The 18,518-nt window shown below is 34.2% G+C and overlaps 1 protein-coding gene across 1 annotated transcript; it reads left to right on the top strand.

Moving 5' to 3' along the window:
* The first annotated feature begins 7,477 nt into the window (after nucleotides 1-7,477).
* Nucleotides 7,478-16,489, top strand: LOC136031041 (uncharacterized). Its single transcript, XM_065710280.1, has 4 exons — nucleotides 7,478-7,605; nucleotides 8,038-8,683; nucleotides 13,502-13,694; nucleotides 15,249-16,489. The coding sequence occupies exons 1-4, from the start codon at nucleotides 7,478-7,480 to the stop codon at nucleotides 15,470-15,472; spliced, it is 1,191 nt and encodes a 396-aa protein (XP_065566352.1). The 3' UTR covers nucleotides 15,473-16,489.
* Nucleotides 16,490-18,518: the final 2,029 nt, after the last annotated feature.

Raw genomic sequence — 18,518 nt, 5'->3', positions numbered from 1 at the left:
AGAGTGATGAAATGGATTACTTTTGGAGTTAGAGACATATAAAGTGGAAATTTATCAAGATTCAGTCAGACACAGACACTATCAAGACACTATCATATCAAGAATTTATCAATATTTAGTCAGGCACAGACATCATTACCAGCTCACAAGTGGTATACTAGAGTCTAAATTAGGTAAATTTGGTTTTACTAAAGTCTGAGAGAGATGAGTCGGATTCTTTTTAGAGTTAGGGACGTATGGAGTGGGAATTTATCAAGATTCAATCAAACAAAGAAACTACTACCAGCTCACAAGTGGTATACTAGGGTCTGAAATAGGTGAATTAGGTTTTTGCCAATGTCTGAGAGATATAAATAGGATTCTTTTCAGAGTTAGAGACATTTAAAGTTGAAATTTCTCAAAATTCATTAAGACTCAGGCGCTACTACCAGCTCACAAATGGTGTACTAGAGTATGAAATTGGTGAAATTGATTTTTACCAAAATATGAGAGAGATATATCGAATTCTTTTTAGAGTTAGAGACATATGATGAGGGAACTTATCACGATTCAGTCAGACAAAGACTCTACAACAAGCTCACAAGTGGTATATTACAGTCTGAAATAGGTGAATGAGGTTTTTACCCAAGTCTGAGAGGGATGAATCGGATTCTTTTTAGAGTTAAAGACATTTAAAAAGAGAATTTATCAATATCCAGTCAGACACTACTACCAGCTCACAAGGAATATACTAGAGTCTGAAATAGATGATTCAGGTTTTTAACGAAGTCTGAGAGAGATGAATCGGATTCTTTTTAGACTTAGAGACATGTAAAGTGGGACTCACAAGTTGTATACTAGAGTGTGAAATAGGTGAATTAGGTTTTTATCAAAGTCTGAGATGACGAATCGGATCCTTTTTAGAGTTAGAGACATATGAAGTAGGAATTTATCAAGATTCACTCAATCACAGACACCACTACCAGCTCACAAGTGGTATACTAGACTCTAAATTAGTTAAATAAGGTTTTTACCAAAGTCTGAGAGAGATGAGTCGGATTGTTTTTAGAGTTAGAGACATATAAAGTGGGGATTTATCAAGATTCACCTAGACAAATACACTACTACCAGTTCACAAGTTGTATGATAGAGTCTGAAATACGTGAATTAGGTTTTTTTTTACCAAATCTTGAATCGGATTCTTTTTGGACTTAGAGACTTCTGAGTTGGAATTTATTAAGAATCAGTAAGACACAGACACTACTACCAGCTCACAAGTGGTATACTAGAGTCTGAAATACATGAATAAGGTTTTTACGGAAGTCTTAGAGATATGAATCGGATTCCTTTTAGATTTAGAGACATATGAAGTGGGAATTTATCAAGATTTAGTCAGGCACAGACACTACCATCAGCTCACAAGTTTTATACTAGATTCTGAAATAGGTAAATTAGGTTTTTAACAAAGTATGAGATATATGAATCGGATTCCTTTTTGTCTTGGAGACATATAAAGTGGGGAATTTGCCAAGATCCAGTGAGACACAGACACTACTACCAGCTCACAAGTGGTATACTGGAACCTGAAGTATGTGAATTAGGTTTTTACCAAAGTCTGAGACGGATGAATCGGATTCTTTTTTTGGAGCTAGAGACATATGATGTGAGAATTTATCAAGATTCATTCAGACTCAGACATTACTACCAGCTCACAAGTAATATACTAGAGCCTGAAATACGTGAATAAGGTTTTTAAGAAAGTCTTAGAGCGATGAATCGGATTCCTTTTAGGTTTAGAGACATATGAAGCGAGAATTTATCAAGATTCAGTCAGACCCAGACACTACTACCATCTTACGACTGCTACTCTAGAGTCTGAAATAGGCGAATTAAGTTTCTACTAAAATCTGAGAGAAATGATTCGGATTCCTTTTAGAGTTAGAGGCATATGAAGTGCGAATCTATCAAGACTCAGTGAGACACAGGCACTACTTCACAAATGGTATATTAGAGCCTGAAATAGGTGAATTAGTTTTTATCAAAGTCGAGAGTGACGAATCAGATACCTTTTAGAGCTAGAGACATACAAAGCGAGAATTTATCAAGATTCAGTTAACCACAGACATTACTACCAGCTCACAAGTGATGTACTAGAGTCTGAAATAGAGGAATCGGGTTTTTACCGAAGTCTGAGAGAGAGGAATCGGATTCTTTTTAGAGTTACAGACATAAAAAGTGAGAATTTATCAAGATTCAGTCAGACAGAGACACTAGCTCATAAGTTGTAGCGACATATAAAGTGGGAATTTATCAAGATTCAGTCAGACCCAGACACTACTACCAGCTTAAAAGTGCTATTCTAGAATCTGAAATGGATGAGTATAGCTTTTAAGTCCAAGAAAAATGAATCAGGTTCATTTTAGAGTTAAGATATACGAAGTGGAAATTTATCAAGATTCAGTCAGTCACAGACACTAATACCAATTCACAAGTGGTATACTAGAGTCTGAAACAGGTGAATTAGGTATTTACGAAAGTCTGAGCGAGATGAATTGATTTTAGAGTTAGAAATATCCGAAGTTTAGCAACAAAATTATGGAAACTATAACAGAGAATTATGGAAAGCAGGGCGCCCAAAACGCATTATACTAAATACCTAACCTAGCCAACTCTATATATTAATATATAATTAAGATATACCTCCATAGTAGTTTATGTCACTAAGACTAAGGTAATTATCTCCTAATGCAGATAAAGAAACATTAAGAGCAGAAGTAGTAATAGAAGTAGCCCCAAAAGTTTCAACTTAATACCCCCTGCCGTTTTCAATATATTGCTGAGGTGTCTTACTGGAAATACAATGGCTTTTTGATCCAGTTTAAAGTAGCATTAAGTTTTAAAGCACAATGGGCCAACCGAAAAATTGTGGGGGTTGACATGCCCAATATCTCTAAAGACATAGTTGTTGGACTGTTCTAGAATGCTGAACAAAATGGATGTCTCAAAATTTTGACTGGATGCATTTGGAAAATAAACAGACTTGAGAGAAGGGCAGCTTTCCATCCAATCTCTTTTTAATCTTAATAAGAGGCACCAGAAATTTTAATTTTCAATAAAACTAGCTCTTTTAAAAGTTTCAATGATATTTAGAGCTGTTATGGAGTGGTGCCGCCTATGATATTGCTCATATGTCCTTTTGAACACCTGCATCCATACAGTTTTTTTGTTTAATTGGAACTCCTCCTAAAAGTTCCCTAAAATTTCCCTTTTATACCCTTAGCATCATTAGTTAAAGTTGTAGTAGTAGTATTAAAAGTATACACATAGTACCTTCTGGCTAGGTCAAAATTTACCCACAACTTACCATTAAAGGTTTAACTTAATAATATAAGTTGTTCTTCAGATATTGCTTTGTCACCTTTTTGAAAGACCACATACTCATAGTTTATTTTGGTTTACTTCAACATCCGCCTAAATATTCACTAAAGGTTTCACCTTAATACCCCTAGCACGTGCAGTAGCAGTAGTTGTAGCAGAATTAGTAGCAGTATATTCATAGCACCTTTGGTTTCTTCAACATCCCCTTCAACACACGCTGAAAGTTTCAGCTTAATACCATCAACCGTTCCTGAAGCATGCCTGATGCGTCTGGTTAACAACCTGTGTGGGCATAGTGTGTTTCGAATTAGTTCCATACAGTTCCTTTATATCCCAAGATTTTCACCTTAATATCCTTAGTTTTAGTATCAGTATTAGCAGTAAGAGCAGTAGAATTAATTGTAGTAGCCTAAGCTTTAGCGACAGGAGTAGTAGTAACAGTAGTAATACTAACAACAGTAATAGTAGTATGAGTAGAAACAGTAGAATTAGTGTGCAAATAATTTCTCGCGTTTAGTTCTACGTCCCTCACAACAAGGCCTGTTAGTTTCAGCTTCACACACCAAACTGTTCCTAAGATATTGCTGTTACACCCTTTTGGCAGCTTGCATACAGGCGGCTTGTTGTGATTCAGTTTTCCTGGCCTTCAGTTCACTTCGCCTTTTACCCTTAGTTTTAATAGAGGTAGTAATAGTAGTAGCAGTAGAATTAGTAGTAGTAGCCTAAGCCTTAGTGGTAGCAGTAGTGATAGAAGTAGTAATAATAGTAACAGTAACATCAATGTAAGTTTCAACTTCGTACACTAAAATGTTCCTAAGATATTGATACTACACCCTTTTGACAACCCGCGTACAGACAGCTTGTATTGATAAAGTTCACCTTCCCCCCTCAAAAGTCATTGAAAATTTCACCTTCATACCCTTAGGCATAGTCGTAATAGTAGTCACAGTAGTTTATATTGATATTACTAGTAGTAGTATTGAATAGCGGTAGTATTACTAGCAGCAGTAGTATTAACATATTACCTTTTGGTCAGTAGAGCATCCCTCTCATCAAGTCCTGGAAGTTTCGGCTTAATAAAACTAGCCATTGCTATGACATTGATGATATGTCCTTCTGATAATCACTATGTTTTTATACTTCTTGCAAATTTCGTATCAATGCTCTTAGCCTTACAAGTGGTTGCAATACAAGTAGTTGCAGTAGATATAGTAAATGTAGCAGTAACAGTCGCAATAGAAGTAGTGTCCGCATATTGCCTTTTGGTGAGGTGATCTTCCCCTTTAAGCATTCTCTAAAAGTGCCAACTTAATACCCAAATCAATTTTTGAGATATGCTATTTTGACAATGTGCATGCACATACCGTCTTTTGATTTAGTTCAAATTTCCTTTCAATACTGAAAATTGAGTAGTGTGTTAGCAATAGTTGTAGTAGTATTGGTAGCTTGCAGATATTGCCTTTTTGATCATCTCCCTTATCATTTCCTAAATTTTCCAAATTAAAATAACCAGTTATTCCTGCATTATACTCTTTTGATAATCCGTATAAACATAACGGTTTTGTTTTAGTTCAACACTCCCGTCCACATTCTCTGAAAGGCTCACCTGAGTGGCCTTTACCTTTCTCCTTTATACTATTTCCCCTATAAATTTTATACCTTTCTCAATATACTATGTGTAACCAATGAACGAATTGCCTAACTTACAGCCCTTGTCCTGAAGACTGTGGGGATGTTGACATCCCCAATACTAGACCTTTCAACAATGCTGAACAAAATAACTCTCTTAAAATTTCGGTCGGACGTGTTTTGCTGAATGATATGGTTACGGGGTGGGGATGATTGCTCTCCATTTAATTTGACTCTTAAAAAGAGCACTGGAATTTCCGACTTCAAATCAAATGAGCTCCATCCGATCCAAAGTTTGTGATCACCTGTTCCATAAAAGCCTTAAATGCCCCAGGGCATAACTTACAACCCTTGCCCATTGGCTCTGGGAGCTTGTGTCCACCCTAAAGGCATTGTTATATGATTTTCGACTATTGGTAACAAAATGGCTATCTCACAATTTCAATTGAATACATTTTAGGAAACGAGGATATCAGGTATGGGATAGGGGCTAGTTGATGTCCATCATGTTTCACTCTAAAAAAGGACCTAGAACTATACATTTACAATCAAATAAGCCTCTTCTAAAGTTCACAACCGCTCCTTCGTAAAAACTGATACGTCCCTGGGGGATAACTTGCAACCCTTATCCCCCAGACCGGGATAATTTTCAACCCCAAAGGCCTTGTTATATAATCTTTGGACTATTTTTGGATATGTGGATACCTCAAAATTACTATTGGATGCATTTGGGCAAAATACAACGTGGGGGGTGACTGCTCCCGATCACTGCGACTCTTAAAAATTACACTAGAAATATGATTTCCAATCCAATGAACCCCCTCCAAAGTTTATACGACCACCTTTTCCATAAAAATCTTATATACCCTCAGGGTATAACTTACAACCCTTATGCTGAGGGCTGTGGGGGTTTTGCCATCCTCGAAGACATAATTTCCAAATCTTTCAACTAACGTGAACAAAATAGCATCTAATCAAAATTTTGATTCGATGTGTTTTGGGAATTGATGGGCATCGGGGGAGCTTGTTATCCTCTAATCACTTTTGACTTTTAAAAAGAGCACTAGCCCTTTCAATTTTCAACTGAATGAACCTTTTTCAAAGTTTCTATGACAATAAATGGTCGTCTCAAAATTTCTATCAGATGCATTTTGGGAAAATAAAAGGTGTGTGTGTGTGGTGGGGGGGGGGGGTTATCCGCCCTCCGATCACTTTGAATCTTAAGAGGGGCACTAGAATTTTGATTACCAATCCAATGAGCCCCCTCTGAAGTCTATAAGACCACCCTTTCTATAAAAACCTTATATGCCCCCACCGTGCATATTTTATGACCTTTGCCCTGAGGGCTGTGGAGGAGTCGCCATCCTCAAAACCATACTTTCCGGACATTTTAACTACGTTGAACAAATACAAATTTTGATTTTTGATAAATCAAAATCTGCGTCTAATCAAAATCAAATTTTTATAAGATGTGTTTTGGGTATTGATAGGCGCTGGAGGGGAGGCTTGTTGTCCTCTAATCACTTTCAATTATTAAAAAGGGCACTGTTCCTTTCAATTTCTAGTCGAATGAGCCTTTTTTCGAAGTTTCTACGACAACAAATGGCCATCTCAAAATTTCTATCAGGTGCATTTTTGGAAAATACAAGGTATGCGGGGGGGGGGATATCCACCCACCGATCACTTTGAATCTTAAAAAAGGCACTAGAACTTTTGATTACCATTACTCAATAAACATTTAATTCCACTAAAATTCGAACTCTGCAACTGCGCTGAACAAGATGGCTATCGCAAAGCATTGACTGGATGTGTTTGGGGTAATGGTGGGCGTGGAAGGGGGGCTCTTTGCCCTCCAATCACTTACAACTATTAAAAAGGGCACTAGCCCTTTGAATTTCCAATCGAATGAGCACTTTCCGAAGGTTCTATGACAACTCCTTCGATACGAAGGGCCCTGGTCTAAAAAAATAATAATAATACATTTTGCCCAGATCGCTCTTTACTTAGGCAGCGTTACTGCACTGCCTATGATAAGAACCCATGTCACTATTTTGGTAATATTTAAATTCAACGAAAGTGTTGAACCTCAAGAAAACAATCGAACCCACCGCTGTAGGTTGGAGACCAGCTATTGAAACTAATGAGACAACTCCTTATTGAAACTAATTATAGAGCTTAGGCCGCATTACAACTGGGCAACTTGAAGTCTTCGTTGCGCCAGCTGAATGGAGACGTTGTGCAAGCCTGGCCACACAAGACTCGACATCCCCCACGAACAATCCCATTTCTGTTACTTCCGACTCATTAGATGTTAATGTCTGGAAATATTATGGTGCGATGGTAGAAACCCGTAACAAATGACACGGCAAGGAAGAAAGTTTGCAGACGGAACTTTTGCAATACATTTGCAGAAGTAGCCTATACCAGACGCCTCACTGTACTAAAACTGTTCTCAACAAAATCAATAAGCAACAGCTACACTGATTCTCGTATGTTAAGTGAATGGAGACGATGGAGACGAGTCGCCTTCCGAAAATTTTCTTTGAAGAGTCTCTTCATGGCCTTTGTCCATGAGGCAGGCCACGAAAACAAAAAGGCTTATGAGGATGACCTAAGGAAGTAAGTAAGCAAGTGTTCTGCTGAGAAACTTATTGAAATAATCTGAATCTTACTAGAATATTATTGCTTGGGCTCACCTCTAGAGGAGAAAGGGGTGAGATCGGGTTAGAATAGGAGTAATCGGTAAAAATGTCCACAGAATTTCCAAGAAAACAGAACGCTCGTTAATTGTAACTGAAAGACAACTCGATTTAACGTAATTAAGGACAGGGTAAGGAGTATTTAGGGTTTTTTGTCAAATTATTAAAGTATTTTATTAATATATTACCATCGGTCTATATATGCGTTTTTTTAGTATGTATGGTGTTAGGGCGGTTATATGAGTTGAGTTATAAGAGCTTCCAGGGACGAATACACAAAAATAAGGTTTGAGTGGGTTGTAACTACTTCAGCTAATCTCAAGTTACTAATAAAGTATTCTCTCATTTGTAGATATGGTATATCTCGAACTTTAAAGGCACGCGCACCTCCCATAGACATCAACAACGACCCTGCATTCAAGAAAAGCAGTAAAGCTTTTAGTCACATCTCAAAAAACCTGCGCCTTCAAGGCTTTGATAAAAGTGGATCTCAGAACACTGCTCATTGTGTCATTCCTCAAGATGACCTCAGATTACTCTACGCCTATTGGTCAGACTTTACTGACCTGAACAAAGCTGTGCAGAAAGTATGGTTTGAGCTGGATTTTTTTGGGATCTGCGGTGGCAAAGAAGATGCGAAGAATTTGAAGAAAGGAGATATTTCTGTTCAATTTGACAAAGAAAAAGATAGACGATTCTTACACCGATCTACTCGTCACTCAAATCTACGATTGTATGAACAACCAGGACGTAATTGTTGTCCTGTGAAGTCGTTTGAGCAATACAATATGAGCTTATGTCAGGAAACAGCCTTATTTTTCACCGTTCCAATGACTACCATACCTCTAGCTAATGGCATTTCTGCTATAATGAAGAAGATTTCGACAGCGGCAAAACTTTCAAAAAAATATCCAAACGGCAGTGTTAAATATACTGCTTCTAAACTCTGTGAAGCTTTATACTCAGAAGGGCCTATAGGAAGTAATATAACACTTCAGGTAAGTCAGAAAATATACTATCAGTAGCAAATATGAATCAATCAACCTTACTTCGTAAGCAACCAGTAGCTTTTTTGTAGGGAGGATTAATCTAAAAAAAAAACTTTGCCATAAAAGTTTTTCAAAGAAAATTTAAGAGCTACATTTACCGAAGATGAGCAGAAATACATTCAAATAAATTTGTAAGCGTAAAACTTCCATAAATTACTATCAATAAATTAATGAAACCGAAAGGAACAGAAATTACTATAGCCTAAGCAACCAAGTTAAACTCAAAATAAGGAGAAACTACCAAAAAGCGGAGCAGGGCTGAAGCCCCCTGTTCCTTCTAAAGACTAGAATATAGTTTGCACTTTGTTAAAAACAATTTTTCCTTCCTATGATTTGTTTTCATTTCTCATAACATGAAAAAAAGCTAAAAAACAAGCAAAAACACCAAAATTTTGATATTGTATGTAAACAATGGGTGAACTGCATAACTAGGGCTCTGAGGGCCAAGAGGCATATATATTGAAATTTTCAACTATTTTGAATAGAACGGCTAAATCAAAATTTTTATCGGACGTCTTTGGGGAAATAAGGGGCGTGAGGAGCTGTTTGATCTCCAATCACTTTTGGTTCTTGAAGGGGCAGTATAACTTTTAGTTTTCAATTGAATGAGTTTCCTCCGAAGCTTTTACGACAACTTCTTCCAAATGAAGCGCCCTGGTAAGAAAAATAATAATAATAATAATGATGTATAGATCCCACTTCGCTCTTTTCTTAGGCGGCACTATTGCGTTGCCTAATCCAAAGGAAGAGAAAAAACTCCTGCCATACAATTAAAATATGCTTATATGCCCCGTATGGAAAGGAAGAGGGATGAACAGAGAGTTTGAGCCTCTTCTCCTTTGAAATCCAAGAATATGGTTAGATATTGTCAAGACAAAATGAATTTTATTGTTTAAATTTCCAGCTTCTGTCCCCTTCAGTTAGGAAAGAATTTTCACGCTTATTTACCCCTTCCCTAATAACCCTTTGAGAATCCATGGATCAGGTTGCAATTGAGTCCGCAATGCCAAGAAAAAAATCAACGCAAAACACAATCTTGTAACTACCAAGAGAATAGTCAACCTCAAACCAGACAAGAGTTTTTGACAGAGTGTAAAAGAAGCACAGCACCATCTATAAGAAAATTTTAACTGAATAATAACCATTACTATAAAAATAAACTAATAGAGGTGAGATTTTCCATTTGTATCGGTAAACTAAAGCGGTTTTGATTTTGTGGCTTTCTTAGGGTTAGAAAATTTGCAGCAACGACTAAAAATATTTTTCGTTTCTTGCATTTCTGAATTCTATTGTTCCATTCTATACAGAATTCGGACGAAACAAATATTCATAATGATTTCAGAAAACAGAACAATTTAAAATCTATTAAACTGATGTGTTCAATCTGCATAAAAATAGTCCAACATGTATATAGACATTTTAATTGTATTTATTTTACCATTCTAAAAATTACTTTCGCACTAAAAACTAGCTCTTAGAAATACGATTTCGTCTGAATCGTCTTATTGTTTATCGTTTAAATCGTCGATTGTAAAAAACCTTAAAAAGTTTGTCATTTGTTTGGTCATTGATTTTATTTTTTTGTAATACCAGGTAGGTAATAATAGATCGTTACTACAGAACAAGACAAGGGATCTTTTTCAAACATCTGAGTGCCAAAGAAAGGTGTAGGAGTCTACCCCCTCCCCTCCTTTTCGCGCCTATGACGAAGGTTATATCCGATTAGCTACATACAAAACCACAAATGTGGAACTTGCAAAATACGAAAAATCCGAAAAAAATTTTCAACCGCTGTTTAGTTTTTGTTTGGCTCAAATGAATTCCTACTGAGGTTTATTGCTCATTCCTTCAGTCCAGCAGGCTTAATCGACTCCTTCGGTCTGATCTAAAATCTTATTTAAATATAGCAGGTATTTATTAGTTTTTTTTTCAGTAGTGTCTGCTTTAAAACTTGCATAAATAGCTGGAAATTCAACTTTCTGACATCAAAGTCGCTTTTATTAAAAAGTCTTCCTAGCATAAACAACTTTTAGAAAACTTCCAACCAAAGAGTGAGGGTAACTTTAAAGCTATGTATAACTTATGTGAGTTACCCATACTCTTTACCCCCAACAAGATACATTTTTCAGGTTGTGCACTTTCCTATTAAATTCATGTCGCGTAACAAATGCTGTTTGTATTACCAAGGCTGACATATATGATCTTGGTCAAGCTTAAATGTTGCATCTAACACTTCTGTTCTTCTGAGGCGATGGCAAAAATGTTAGCTAAGCTGTTCTGAAAAAGGAGGATCAGCAGGACAATGTGGATAAGGAGGATCCAAGTGTGATCCAACATACTTTGCCTGGCGGATTTTCTCGTCGAGAACAGCTTAGCAAATTGATTTGGCCAAATATCTCAGAAGTGTGAAAATTTCGGACAAGACCTTTAGGCGTAACAGAGACGATATATGACTGCAATCTTTCTTTCTTTCTTTTGATTATATATATATATATATATATATATATATATATATATATATATATATATATATATATATATATATATATATACATATATATATATATATATATATATATATATATATATATATATATATATATATATATATATATATATATATATATATATATATATATATATATATATATTTATTTTAATTTACAAATGATCTAAATGATTCTTCGAGTAAAAAAAAAACAAAAAAACAAATGAATTTCATCAAGGACAAAAATAACATAGGTGAAATAACAGTCCTAACACAGATGGGATGAACACAGTTTTAAGCTTTTTTAACATCAAAGAATTCCAAAAGTATTTAATTTCAAATAATTTTTGTTCCTTTGAAAGATCGAATTTTTCATCAAATGTAGCCCTCAAAACCGTTAAGATCTTATAGATGTCTCTGATGAGTGAACAACCACCAAGTTTGGCAAGCTGGCAATTTTGAAGCCATGGAGAAAATGAAGACACTGATTTCGAATCATCTAAAGCAGGGCTTCTTAAACTTTTGTAATTCCCGACCCCATTTATGATTGCGAGTTTCTTAACGACCCCAACAAATATAAAAGAAAAATAAATTAATATTTTTTGATGATATATTTATTAGGTAAGAATATACATATGCATTTAAAAACATATAAATTTAGAATTCGTTTTGAAACATATAAAAATCTAAAATTGAAATTTGCACAAAATGTTATAGAAATGTTTTTATTATAGTTTCAAAAACAAAAGTGGATTCTGACCGTCTTAATTCTCTCGAATATGTCAAAGTAGTTGCGTGGTAAATATTAAATTAAAGTTTACGTTAAAAATTTAATGAGATGGATGTGCCTGTTTTTTATTGCATAACAAATCAAATCTTGGTGTCATGTTTGAAACTGCTGGACGTAAGACCTCTTCAACATTTTTATCGCTGAACGATATTGGGATATAATGTGTGTTAAAGCTGAGAAAATAACTGTTGAATGGCAGAAGTACATTTAACGCCATATCGGGGATTGTGGGAAATTCAGTTCTAGTTCCGATCCAGAATTCAGTCAAGGTTTTTTTTTTGGAAGTGTAGTTTTAAGTTTGAGTCTCACGAAAGCTCAGCAAATTCCTCTTGAGCTTTAAGTGGCAGATGATCAATCTCACTTAAACCAATCCAAAACAGCTTATTTTTATTCAAAACTTTCTATTTTTTGTAAATCAATATTTAAAATAAAATATGTCCGGAACTGTATTTCTAGCGCTTTTAAGTGATCTACAATAGTTTTTGCAATAAAACTTTTACGATGAATTTTCGCAATTACAAAATTGTCGACACCGGAAAACATTTCGAACGATTTTTTTTCGACCCTACTTTTCCAAATGCTGATCTTTTTAATAAAACTTTCAATTTTATCGTTTGAAGTAAATATATTGCAATTTTTTCCTTGAAGAGACAATTTAAGATTGTTTAACTTTGCAAAAATATCTGACAAATAACAAAGCTTGGATAGCCACAAGTCATTTTGAAAAAAAGCAGCAAATTCATATTTTTGTTCAGTTAAAAATATTTCGATCTCGTCCTTTAATAACAATAATCTTTTTAAACTTTGACCTCTTGACAACCATCTTACTTCTGCATGTAACAACAAAGTTGTGTAGTTGGAATCCGTATCCTTACACAGATTCGAAAATAAGCAACTGTTAAGGGCATGGCTCTTAAATAAAATTTATGACCTTAACAGCATCCTGAAGCACATCGTTCAATTCTGGTGCTATCAATCAATTAAGAAGCGCCACAGAGAAAGCCTTTAAAAACGCATCAAACGTTTGTTTATATTTATTTTGTTACGTTTATACGAAATGGACACTTTTTAGGGGGGGTTCAAACCCCCCTCCCCTCTCGGATACCGTCTTGGGGATGGATATATTCTGTAAAACTAATATAGAGGTGGCCACACTTATTAAAAATTATATTTTTTACAGAATACGAAGGACTTGTAACTTAATTAAGGTTAAACAATGGCCCAACTAAAGAACCTTGAAGAATTACATGGGTTGGTAAACTAATATATTTGAAGATGAATCAAAGGGAATGCTTATACTATGTAAACGAGGCTCTAAGCAATGAAACACATAGTCTTAGCCAAATATGCGAAAGAGACCCAAAAAAATGCAAAAAAATCTAAAAAAAATTAATGCTAGTCTTACAAAATTTGACTTGAAAGGCATAAACATAATCAAGCAATATTGCAGAAATTGTAATTTTTACAGTGAATTTTCAATCTTTTCCAGGATTATTTTTATACAGTAATGGTCGACCAGAAAATGCAGAATGATGATCTGCTTTTCCCGTCATCTCTTGTTTGCAACAATAGAACATCACTATTAGTCGGAGATAACAATGAAGACCAAATGGAAAATGAATATCCTTATACACACTTGAAGACTGAGCAGGAACTGGAGAATGGCTCAAATCCATCTGAAGGTTAGACAGATTGGCAAAATGTTCTGAAGTAGTATATGTCATAGCTTTATTCATGGGGATAAGTTCAGGCACTCTGAAAAAATACTTTCCTAGCCTGCAACACAGGTACTTGGGTTGTCAAAATTGCTTTTGGATTTTTTTTTCAAAAAAAAAAAAATAATAATGGTAAATTGCAGACCCCTTTTGCGTTAGATTTTTAATTTATTTATGCCGTTTTCTTCCTGGAGATAGTGTTTTAACTTAAGCAGAAAGAACCAAGTTTATGGGTAAATTTTATGCCGTCTCTACTTTTAGTATTTGTCAAATTCTAATTTAAATTTCCCTTTTCTTTTCCGAGAAAAACTTTATTTAAAAAATAAAGTTTTATATCATTATTGTGGTGACAGTTCTAATAGATCTTTATTAGGATAAACAGTCTCTGCCATGTGGGCAATGGGCGGCAACAGCTTGAAAGCGCTAACGAAAACTCAAATGGTGGGACTGGTGTAAATCATATAGAAAAATTAAAAACCATTTTTACAATCCAAAGTAAACCAAGCACTATTGCAGACTCCATTCCAGCCCTCTTAACGACATGCTAGTTATCATGAGAACGCAATTTTTTCCTGTGTTTCACGGCAAAACTCTAAAAGTTTTTTTTTGCGATTTAATGAGGGTTCTGGTAGGTGGTTAATTGATGATAACTACTTTAGGGAAATTAAAATATGGAAATATTGTTCATTCAGTATGATAAAAAACGGATGGAAATTACACATTTTTAAAATTTCCAGTTGGTGAAATTCACAATGTGATGTGCTTATTGAATATTAGTAAAATGTGGTTCAAATTTTAAGCTAAAAGCATATTTTTACTAGATTTTCTTTATTTTGTTAGTAATTTTATACTAAAGTAGCCTTCAAAAAAATCTCAAATAATCGTAAAGAAGGACTATTCTACTACTATACTATACTATACTACTATAAGGGATGAAGAAATCCATGAATGCTTTTCGAATTCATTGTACAGTATTAGTTAATGTTGTGGTTCATAGCCAAAATTTTGTTTAAAGTTAATTTGACTAACTCACACGTCAAAAGCCAGTGAGTTGGTACGTCAAACGTCAGTGTATAGAAAAATCTAAGACATCTTCTTTCCTAAAAATTGATGCATTGTAAAGTAAAACAGTTCAAAATAGGGATGAAACCTTTTAATTGCCAGTGAATAGATATAAAAATCATTTAACTGGATATTTCGAACACATATACAGTGTTCTTCATCAGCAGTAAGCAGTTTTAGTTTTACTGCTGATGAAGAACACTGTATATGTGTTCGAAATATCCAGTTAAATAATTTTATATCTATTCACTCTCAATTAAAAGGTTTCATCCTTATTTTGAATTGTTTTACTTTCGTCATGGAAAGACAGTGTGGTCTTCGAAGTTATCTATGATGCATTGTAATAAAAAAAGTCTTATTCCCATGTTTTCTAAATTGTTTGTTGTATGAGTGAATCGTTCAGGCATCTGAACTACTCATCTATAACAAAACAACAAGGATGATTTTCTTTTGTTACAGGAGATAACCATTCTTCCCATCCATGGTTCGAGCCGCAATTAATGCAAGAAGAAAAATGTGACTGCAGCAGTAATTTGCGTAACCTCATTGAAGTGCTCATTCGAAAACAAGAAGAAGACAAAGAAATTCGTGAACGAGAATTAGAACTCCGAAAGCAAGAAATATCATTACTTAGTGAAATATTGAGTGTTCAAAAAAGACAATTAGAATTAAAAAAGACATAACTTTAACTCTAAATAGCTCAAAATAAGAGGCAAAAGTAAAGAGCGAGTTTAAATTTGAGACTGGCAGAAATTAGTTTGCATAGCATGGAAAGGGTAAAACGAGTAAAAAGTACTACGAATGGGAGACGAAACCTACAAGAAATAAAAATTACAATGAGCAAAGAAGACAAATTTATAAAGAACATAAATTTGCATTAATAATATTGGCGTTAATGCTCTTAAACCCACTCTGAAGGCTAGAATATCATTTGCACTTTATCATAAACTGCTTTGATTGATAGAAATTCAAAAAATTTGTTAAGCAAATTGTTTCTTTTATATATATATATATACGTTGGAAAGCAATAGATTTAAAAGAAATAAAAGATTGACAAAATAAGATCTTTTTAAAATATTAAAACTAAAGGACTTGAAAAAATATTTTATGTCGACAAATTTTGCCACAAGTGCCTTTGGTGTTGCTGACCCTCAAAACCTCGGGAAGACTAGAGTATCATTTGCACTCTACTGAATGCTAAATAAAGTGCTTACATTGAAAATTTAAATTAGACAGTGGATTTTCGATGCATTTGAAAGGAAGATTTAAAGGAGGAACCACTGATGAAAATTGATTACATATTAGACTAAGGAAGAAAATAGTGATGACGAAAAAAGGGACAACAAAGAGCAAATGACGCTTCAATCTTTGCAGAAGGTGCTTAGAGACTCGACGGAAAAATCGTTCTTATTGGTGAAAATTTACGTTTATTGTACAAATGGCTTCATTATTCATTCTAATTTCTGCATGTTTTCAGCCCCAACTATTCATTCACAGTACTTTTTCTTTGGTTAAGATTTTACTTGTTATATAAGCCAATTTTGCTCGTTTTAATTTTCGAAATTGTTCTTCACTTTTCATGGAAAAACTTTGTTTTTTCAATTTTTTTTTCGTTTTTGATCCAAATAGCCTAGTTCCTATATATACCAATGTTAGTAATATTAGTTTATAATTTTTATTAATAAATTCAATTAGTTCTATTTAATAGTAAAAATGTAGGGGTAGGAAACACGGTGAAAGTGTTCCAAAGAAGAAGCAGCCTCAAAATGATTCCATTTTCTGATACTGCAACATTAGCTTCAAATTTGCAACCCATAATAACATAAATTTTTAATTACCAATGCTGACAAGAATGAAACACCACGGTTGTAATGTATTTAATTTTTGTATTGTCTTATTTTAGACTTCTACACTGGAATATTGGCCTCAGATTCGAAACGGACAAGCTCAGAAAACGTTAAATGCCAAGCTTTGGTAAAAATTAACCACAATTTATGAAACACGTAAATAGTGTGTACTAATCTAGGACAGTCAAACTCCAATATTTATTGAAGACAAGGAGCGGGGTCGTGGGTACATAGGCCGCAGATTGAAATTCATTGTACGAACCTGATTTCTAACAATTCTTTGCAAATCTACCATATACCAAAATATGTAAATAATGGGTTTTAATTTCTTTCTTTTACATTGCAGTATTAACCTTAAAATTTTAATCATTGAGCACAAAAATTGTTCAATATGAAATTCGGTGGTGATCCACGCCGGTTTTTGAAATACGTACTTCATGTGGTATGATTTTGGACTTATTTTACTAAATTACACTCATATTTATATATAATCAACAAAGTCCAATGAAACAACGTTTGTGGAATATTTACTTAATCGTTTTACTTTATTTAGGACATATCAAAGACTTCTAAACATTAACATTTAATTCATTATTAATGATGCTCCCTAAATAACTCCAGATGGGGTGTTGGAGGAAGGATGTGATTTCTGACATATATATTTATTGAATTTTGGTCTTTGACGTCTATATTTCAACATTAAACTCATTATCGTATTCACCAAGCTGACAATATGACCATATCTGTATAGTAAGGAAAGGAAGAGAGGGCAAGGACCCTAGATCCTTATTAGGACCTTGCAATCGTGCAGATCACAAATATTTGCCTGACACTGATTTCGAGGTATGATACATCCACCATTTGGGAAATACGTACTTTACGTGATTTTATTTTAGTAATGTATGCTTTACAATTAATTTCAGATTTTTGTACTTTGAAGCGCTTACCCTAGGCACAGCACTTTTCATATCAACCCCAAATGCGTGTTTTGAGATATTTTGACCCTTTTGATTAACTTAAATAAAAACTAATTAACTAAAAGTAAGGGGCGACATTAAATCTTTAAACGAACAGAAATTATTCCGTATATGAAAGGGGCTGTCCCCTCCTCAATACCTCACTCTTTATGCTAAAATTTTTTATTGTCTTAAAAATTAGAGTTGTAAGAAAGAGTCAAACTTTAGCGTCAAGATCAGGGAGTTGAGGAGGGGACAGCCCTTCTATATAAGGAATAAATTCTGTTCTTTTAAAGTTTTAATGTCGCTCCTTACTTTCTGTTTAAAACAAATGTTTTTTATTTAATTTCTGAACATTTCTGAATTAATGCAGGTTTTGATTTTGGCTAATAATTAAAACGAAATTTGTATATTAATTTTACTCTTTTTGGGCTAAATGGCTTTCTTAAAGTTTTGACGTATGAAACCAAGAAAGGAAATAATAAATGAAAAGAAAAAAAAATCAAATAGGTGAAAAAACGAGTACTTTGTCAGCCAGCAGCAAAATATAGCAAATATTTCGACAAGGACCAAATCTTCCTCAGTGCTCAAAAAAAGGAAGAAAAAAAAACAAACAAAATCTAACCTTCTGAAGTGAAGTCTGCAAGAGGAAAAAAGACACTCAATTTTTCATACGTCATGTATAGCCAGTATGGTTTCAAATCGTATTCACGTCAAAGTTTTGATCGGACTATTTTGAGAAAAAAGGCGCGGGGGAAGGGGCCTAGTTGCCTTCCAATTTTTTTTTTGTTCCTTAAAAAGGCCTTTAGAACTTTTAATTTTATTCATGAACGTTTTTATTAGTAACAAAATATACGTAACTTAGGAATTAACTTGCGCAACGAACTTCTATATTCGTATATTTTTATTACGTATTTAATGGGATT

Source organism: Artemia franciscana, chromosome 1 (assembly GCF_032884065.1).
Source record: "Artemia franciscana chromosome 1, ASM3288406v1, whole genome shotgun sequence".
In the NCBI taxonomy this organism is placed as follows: Eukaryota; Metazoa; Arthropoda; class Branchiopoda; order Anostraca; family Artemiidae; genus Artemia; species Artemia franciscana.
The sequence above is the reverse complement of the archived record's forward strand: the minus strand, read 5'-3'. Positions and strand labels throughout refer to the sequence as shown.